The following is a 7,866-nucleotide window of genomic DNA, read 5'->3' on the forward strand; positions in this document are numbered from 1 at the left end:
TATATATATATATATATTATATTATATATATTATATATATATATATATTATATATATATATGCATATGTATATGCATATGTATGTATGTGTATACTAGATCGTGTAGCTCAATGCCAGGAACTTTGCATTGATTTAAAATTTGCAATAATAAACTAAAGTTATAGCTTCTCTTAATGCTATCTATCTTGTTACCAGGCCGGTGTTGGGTCAAATCGACCACCATTGTAACAAGGCACACCTGGCCCTGGCACGGTACGAAGTAAATATAACCACGCATATAGTGAACTAAGTTAAGCGTATTTGTCCCGCGTCCGATCAGGCATATTATTTTATTTCTTCTCAAGAGGGTCAAGGAGAATGCACACACAATTGACAGTAGGTCGGGGATTTGGGGTCTCGGACTCTCGGGCTATAAATGACAAATGACAAGTGGCATCTAGTTTACAGATTCTGATTGGCGGTTCATCGGTTTTGTGGCCCAAAATTTCAAACGAAAGGACATTTTTTGAAGTGCACGATCCTCAAAATTCACTATTGGAATGTCCCGTTTAAAAAAGGTTTGAACTTTTAAAAAGCTACGGTTTTACGTTTTCAAGTTCGAGCTTTTTGCCCATGCCTCCTGAACTTTATGAGGTTAGTAGTCTATAAATTGAAACAATTTGTGTTCCAATTTTCTGAAATATTTTGGAGGCTATGGAGCAGAGAATTCTAAAAAAATATAAGTTTAGAGGACAGGTTACTGGGTCAGTGGCGCCGTGCTTTCAAACGATATATTATTTACCGATCCTTTATTTCCGAAGTTTATTTCCGGAGCTAGGCCATGCGCAAACTCTGACCAAAATGGTCTCGTTTGACATTTCAGACAGTCAGAGTGGCCATTGACGTTGACTTCATGTGACACTGTGACTGATGACTCGGTAGTCGTCAGACCACTATAAGACTTTTTTAAAAAGAAAGAAAAAGTCTCACCTGACAATTGTACAATGCACTTTCTGGGTTCCTGATGTTCATATCCTTGCATATATAAATATGTTGTAATATCCAGTACCCACCACTATCACTGGGAATCTCTGTGGCTGATTAAATATTTTGCATCAGTGTATAACTGTATATCATTGTACCCACATCACCCACGGCAAAGATTAGATTGAGGGCCTAGCGACTATTATAGTATTTCAAGTATGGCAGCTGTGGAGTATGTGTACGAAGCGCTCAATGCCGATAACTTGGAGCCAGCATTGCGAGCATGCGCCGACGTCTTCGCGAAGGACGAGCCATTGGCTGTACATGTAGGTTCGACCACATCAGAGATAGTTGATTTTACACGCCCAATCTATGAGATGATTGTAAAGAATGACTGTAAATTATCACAGGTTGTCAGATTCGGTGTTGAGGGACCGGTTGCTGCCGTAATGATAGTGTATAACCAGGAGCAGCTAAACCAACTGGACGAGGCCTACTTAGCTTCAGTAACAAGCGATAGTGCAGCCGTGGTTTCGGGGTGTCTACATAGTCTGGAAGAAATATTTCTAAAGATGTTGCCTGAGAAGTTAGGTCGAGATGTACCTTTGAGTAAGGTGGCATATTGCATGATGCGCTCTGTGACCCCAGAACACCGAGGTAAAGGGTTGGCAAAAGTAATGCATGAACGGATGTTAAATACCGCACGAACGGAGGATTATGTGGCACTCTATTCTAAGACAACTAATGTGCGAAGCAAGTCGCTTGTACAACGTCAAGGAGGAATGGAATGGGACTGTGTGAAGTACGGAGAGTACACAGACGAGAAGGGAAACAAGCCATTCGCCAATATGGATATGAAGCTTGGCAATGCTGCCACTTTGATGGTGACCATACTTGATACCTAATACGGTACGTGATCTGTTAAGCAGATTATAACTTTTATACGGACGATATGAAGCACCCGCACAGTCGCTTTTGAATCTTGTACCATTCCTCCTATACAGGACAGTGAAAAATATGTCGATTGTGACAGACATACATACACAAAACTGGTACATATTTAGACATTTAAACATACTTTTCTTCTCGCATTTATAGTCAGTCAGATTGCCCACGGAACTGAGATAAGCCAACTTACTCTACAGCGCACGATTCGTAACATTAGTAACTAATATGATACTTGGTGGTAAATAAACCTAAACTTTCCTATCTGAGAATATCAATGGCGCCACTATTGCTTACTAAACTACGAATTGGTGAAAGTTTGACCAAACCCAATAGAACATAAATACAAGAAAAAGAAGCAAAGCCATTAGGTATTAAATAATGACTAATTTTTACTCCAGAGCGCTTAAGCAAGTCGCCTATGTACAGAGCAAGCTTCCGCCTTGCCCACATCTCTTATCAATATATATATATATTCGTAGCATAATTTAAGCAGCAATAGCACCAGGGATAGCCTCCTCAGTCTCAGCCTCAGGCTGCTTGGTAGCCTCGTTCAAAACAGGTGTCTCGGCCTTAACCGTAGGCTCGGTGGTGTCTGCAACGGTCTCAGTTGTCTCTGTAGACTTCTTCACCTTGGAATCCTCTGTGGCGGCAGAAGTCTCTTTTACAGCCTCCTTTGTGTCCTTTGTGGTCGTCTTCGTCTTCGTGGGAGCCGAAAATGCCTTACGGATAGCCTCTACACGCTTTCGGTTGACACCAAAGTCACTCCTGCCAACACGGCTCGCTGCTCGCACGTGCAATACCTTGGCTTCAGCATCAGCTAGGAACTCGACATCATCTACGAACTTCATGATGTATGTAGTGTATGTGTAGTGCTGGTATGACTTGGTAGCGGTCTTTGCCACTAGATGACCTTTTTGTCCAATGACAGAAGCAAGGTGAGCGAGAGCATCAACCGTAGTCTCTTGGGTAAATGCGATGGGCTCAATGAAGTGCTGCTTGTCCGCAGCAGGGCACATGCTTGAAACGCAGTTAGGCGTCTTGGGAACGGCCTTTAATGTGTTGCCTTCATGCACACCTATATCAGTTGGCATCTTTCCGACCATGATGATTTTAAATAGACTTTGTTAGTAACTTTTATGCAGCTGTTGTTTATGATTGAAGTAAGTAAATGAGTGACATATAAAACAATTCCGGCATTATATATTACAATGAGCACCGCGCAATAGTTCTCACAAATACGTGGTATCATTTGTATTTATCATACTCGCGTCATGTGGCCATCCCGTGTACGGTTTATTCCGTATAGACAAAACAAACTTTTGATAATATTTTTATATAAAATACTAATAATATAATTCTCTCTCTGAAGAGCGTTTGAGACACCCGGCAGTTTCTCTCTCCGCGAGAGAGAGAAAGACAATAAAAAGAGAGCGAGAGAGAAAGAGAGAGAGAGTATAAAATAAACATTTACATAGAGTAGAGAGGAGTGGGGGCTCACTGGGGCATGAAAACTCAGAAAAGGTGTACAGTTGTACATTCTCGATTTCTCGCGAATCATAAATTATACAAACCTATTTCCAAAGTTTGCCGGCGAACTGCGGTTATCACACTCAAGAGAGAGAATAGTATGTATATATATTCGGTCACTTTTTTAAAGTTTTTTTTTACGCCAAAAGTAAATATATTTTATTTTGTAAAACAAAATTCCAAAAGGATTTCATCATTCGCGGCCCTCTGAATTTGAGTCCCTGATTTCTGCTCGAGACCCAAATCCAGAGGGCCATGAGGGTTTATATTGACTTTTTTTGTTTTTGTTTAAAAAAATAAAAAAATAAATAAATATAGCACTCATTTTTAGTCACACAATTCATGTCATGAATATACTGATGACACACGTGTAAATTATATTTAGGAGGCATCAGGTTTTGTAGAAAAAAAATATCAAGAAAAAGTTAGACACACGCCTCGCGTCTCGCGAGCGGAGTCGAGCACCCGGTTTTTCATTTTTGAATCTATTTTTAATTTTTAAAATAGCCTATAGGGCGGGTCGGCGGGAAAGGACGGAGTTCGGACCTGTCACGGGGGGGGACGGTTGGGGTTAGACCGATATTTTGGAGGGTTTCCCGTTTCAATACAAACTTCAACTTTCAGGCAGTTTCAGACTTTCAGCACTTTGATTTTCAGACTTCAGGTTTGAACTTTGAGGGCGGCTTTGAGCCCGTACTTCGAGTTTGAGTCAGTTTGATAACCCAATGCTTTTTTAGGCTCCTCTATAGTTTCTTCCATACAAAAATAATTTGTTTTTTGAAACAAATAATGATGCAACAATCGGAATAATTGGTTCATTTTTAAATTTGTTGACCTTTTCATCTAAATAAATAAATAGAACAATTGACGAAAGGGCGCCGGGTGTAGTGCTATAGTCAGCAGTGGGTCATGAAATGATGAAGCCCGTGTGATGCCGAATCGCCAAAAATATAACAATGTATTAAAAAAAAATAGTAAAGCAAGTAGTTTTATCGCGACTCGGTGATTCAATGGCTCATATCACTGATATCACTAGTACCGAGAAATCCTACGAATCGTAGAATTTGGCCCTATTTTTTAAAAACAAATTTGGTTTGAAATCCTACGAATCGTAGGATTTTGACGGACTTTGACTTTGGCCCTTATTTCCACCCGATTAGAAATGTCTTAGGCCTATTCCCTATGTCGCAAAGGAAAGACAGAAAAATTCTAGCCGAAACGACATGCTAAACATGGCAATCCGTCTAAAACTCGCTTCACAGCAATCATTCAAACACAGCAATTCAAACAAACACACATAACCTTACTACTAGCTATATGCAACCCAGGTGTAATAGTACTGTAAACAGTCGTTTAGATAGTTAGTTAGCATTAATTTTCATTAGTTAGCATGTCAGGTAATCCATTAGAAGTAGGGAACCTTTCACCGGATACGGTAAGGCGTAACAAACGTAGGAATCAACATTCCTACTCAAGGACATTACCTGCATTGCATGAGCATGCGCATGCACAGAATATCGAACATAGTAATTTCGATACTCCGAATAATGTTTTAGATGCACAAAGCGCAAGAACACAACATAATAACACACAACTATCTGTAAACTCGCACAGTAATTACATGTCGTACACACAACCAGATTTGATGGATTACTTCAATGGGATGCAATCGATGCAGTCGCAACAATCGGCATTTCACGATAGTTACACACCAGCAGACGATAGTTATGCTAGAACTTACTACAACGTTAACAGATGGGATCCTATATATTACACATCATTAAACAACAGTCATCGATATAATGCTGAGAAGAATCAGTCCCACACAGATAGACACATCGCACACATAGATGAAGCATCTCAATCTCGAAGTATATCGAATGGTTTTATTGAAATAAATATGTGGCACTTTAATTTTCTTACGACTTGTGAAACTTATGAGTCTCTTCTGTATCGGTTATACTCATATTTGTCCTATTTATTATGGCTTCATATCTAAATAACCAGAGTAAATCGAAAAGATAAAAATATAATAAAAATTAATTTCTGATCATAATTAGGAATTAGAAACCCTACGATTCGTAGGATTTTAAGCTGGGTACCCCTTCCTGGTACAATTTTTTTGACGGCTTTTGGCTGCTTTTGTATGAAATCCCACGATTAGTAGGATTTTCCAGCGGAGCTAGTGATATGTATTTGGTCCTGATCAGGTTATCCGTGGCGTCAGGCCGTCACTCTCTCTCTCTCTCTCGAGAGAGTAGTAGACTATAGAGTGTAGACTGTAGAGGTGCTTTTATGAGTCATTTAAAAAAAAAGAAGTTTAAACCCGAACAGAAACCCCACGGCTACTCAACCAACCCCTGAGGAATAGAAGAGTTTATATGACGAGCAGAAAGATAATAGTGAGTAGTCTCTCTAACTCGTTACTCTCTAGAGAGAGTATTTCGTCAAAATTTACACTACACTCTACTCTATATTTAAAAAAGTAATGTACTTTCCAGTCTCATGCATTAGGTCTCAGGAGGCTCAGGCAAGGTTTTAGGAGGCTCAAGGCCGCCTCAGGACTCAGCTCTTTCCTCTCTAAAATGTACAAATGATAAGAGCAACGAATACAATATACATACAGCGAATGACAATAATATTGTTTTAACAAAAAATACATATTTAGTGAATCAAGTGATTCTTTTAAAAAAATAATAATACAGTATGTATTTGAAAGGGTACTTTGTTTTTCTAATTTTTAAAAATAAAATAGAACCCAAATATAATATTTTAGTTCGTTTTTTGATAAAAAAAATTAGTAGGCTCGATATTGAGCAAATTATAACACATTTGAGCGTAACCGACTAGCTGCGCAGTTTCTGGTATAGTGTGCACTGTGCACTGTGTGCAGTGTGTACTGTGTAGTGCAAACTGTGCACTGCACAGGGCACATTGCAGTCTGCAGACTGCGGACTGCAGATAGTGCAGACTGTAGAGTGCAGAACTGCAGACTGCAGACTTCTGCCGTGAGTGTCGTCTCTCAGAGTTGTATAGAGACTGAGAGTACTACAGAGTACAGACAACAATAAAGATTGTATGTATGTAGTACAGAGTCCGACTACAGAGTACTGCAGAGCAGTCAGACTCTACAGTCCACTGAGTACACCCTGTATATTAAGTATTCACACAGTCACACTCTACAGTCTACACTCTACGTCTACAGCACAGTCACTACAGAACTACAGACTTTTTTTAAAAACAATGTGACATTTAGGTGTATTTGACAGGTCAGTGGTCACTCATGTGACAGTCTTGCTCAGGTGAAAGCTTTGTTTTATGTCTGCCGGGCATACAAGTAGTTTATGAATTATTATTGGCTGCCAATCATTTCCTGACTCAATGTTTTCAACGATAGGACAACTTATCAACTTATTTATCAAGCGCTAATGCAATTGTTGAACGACCCTCTCTCTGCCCTGCGGCCCTTCTGCTCTGCGGCGAGTACGGTTCAGATTACAACCTTCAGACCTGCAACCTGTACTCCCTGTAGTCCTATGGAATAAGCCAATATGGGTATCTCCAACATAGGTTTTTTTCCTCTAAACGGGTTTCTTTGGCGAAACCTAAAATCTCAAAAGTTTTTCTAATTAGAATTGTTTAATTTTCAGAAGGCTATGATTGTTTATTTTGAATGTGTGTGAAATTTAAACAGCAATATAGATACGGGAACAATCGCTCAATTAATTCCACTACCTGATCGCATACACCAGACACACTAACCATGCTTAAGTTTATGTTTGGTGCTGCACAGCCCCAAGGTCTTGGGGTGACTGCTGGCAAACTTAAACGAGTGCCTCCGTCGCCTAATTGTGTCAGCAGCCAAGCTGATCCATCTGATGTAACGCACTACGTTGAGGGCATCAAATACACTCAGGCATCAGCGAAAGACGCGCTGACACATATGAAAAAAGCTATCGGTGACGATGCGGAGCTAGTTAAAGATGCTGAGGACGAGTCATATCTGCACTACGAGTACACTACGCCGCTCATGGGATTTGTCGATGATTTGGAAATCTACGCTGATGATTCCACAAAGACACTGCATGTGAGATCTGCCAGCCGTACTGGTTACAGTGACATGGGCAAGAACCGTGCCCGAGTTGAGGACCTACGAACAAAGCTCAGCAAGTAAAAGAGCAGTTCTCGTTGACATATCATTTTGAATACGGTAAGGGTGCAGTTTTCGTGACTGTGTGTATGTCAAGTACTCGTGCATAATATTTGAATCTTATCTATAAGGAATCTTTGCACTTGCGTTATAGGTGAAGTTCATAGTACAGGTATGATCATATCATATCCTATGATATATGCACTGATGCTGCTAAAGCATTAATTGAAGACAACATACTACTTACTGTTTACAAGCGTGTAAATATTGTTAATAT

At 39.9% G+C, this 7,866-nt stretch overlaps 3 protein-coding genes across 3 annotated transcripts; 2 read left to right on the forward strand and 1 right to left on the reverse strand.

The window, feature by feature from the left end:
• The first annotated feature begins 1,002 nt into the window (after positions 1-1,002).
• Positions 1,003-3,263, forward strand: SARC_01693 (hypothetical protein). The gene has a single exon (XM_014304594.1). The coding sequence runs from the start codon at positions 1,183-1,185 to the stop codon at positions 1,867-1,869; it is 687 nt and encodes a 228-aa protein (XP_014160069.1). The 5' UTR covers positions 1,003-1,182; the 3' UTR covers positions 1,870-3,263.
• Positions 1,016-3,229, reverse strand: SARC_01694 (hypothetical protein). The gene has a single exon (XM_014304595.1). It carries the CDS (start codon positions 3,013-3,015, stop codon positions 2,398-2,400), a length of 618 nt encoding a protein of 205 aa, XP_014160070.1. The 5' UTR covers positions 3,016-3,229; the 3' UTR covers positions 1,016-2,397.
• Positions 3,264-7,202: 3,939 nt separating the features above from the next.
• SARC_01695 (hypothetical protein) lies at positions 7,203-7,613 on the forward strand (the record flags this gene model as incomplete). Its single annotated transcript, XM_014304596.1, has 1 exon — positions 7,203-7,613. One exon carries the CDS (start codon positions 7,203-7,205, stop codon positions 7,611-7,613), a length of 411 nt encoding a protein of 136 aa, XP_014160071.1.
• Between the last annotated feature and the right edge of the window lie 253 nt (positions 7,614-7,866).

The sequence above is a fragment of the Sphaeroforma arctica genome (assembly GCF_001186125.1).
Source record: "Sphaeroforma arctica JP610 unplaced genomic scaffold supercont1.69, whole genome shotgun sequence".
Taxonomy (NCBI): Eukaryota; class Ichthyosporea; order Ichthyophonida; genus Sphaeroforma; species Sphaeroforma arctica.

Coding starts and splice junctions, on each gene's coding strand:
- SARC_01694 (XM_014304595.1), bottom strand. CDS start 3,015: ATGGTCGGAAAGATGCCAACTGATATAGGTGTGCATGAAGGCAACACA.
- SARC_01693 (XM_014304594.1), top strand. CDS start 1,183: ATGGCAGCTGTGGAGTATGTGTACGAAGCGCTCAATGCCGATAACTTG.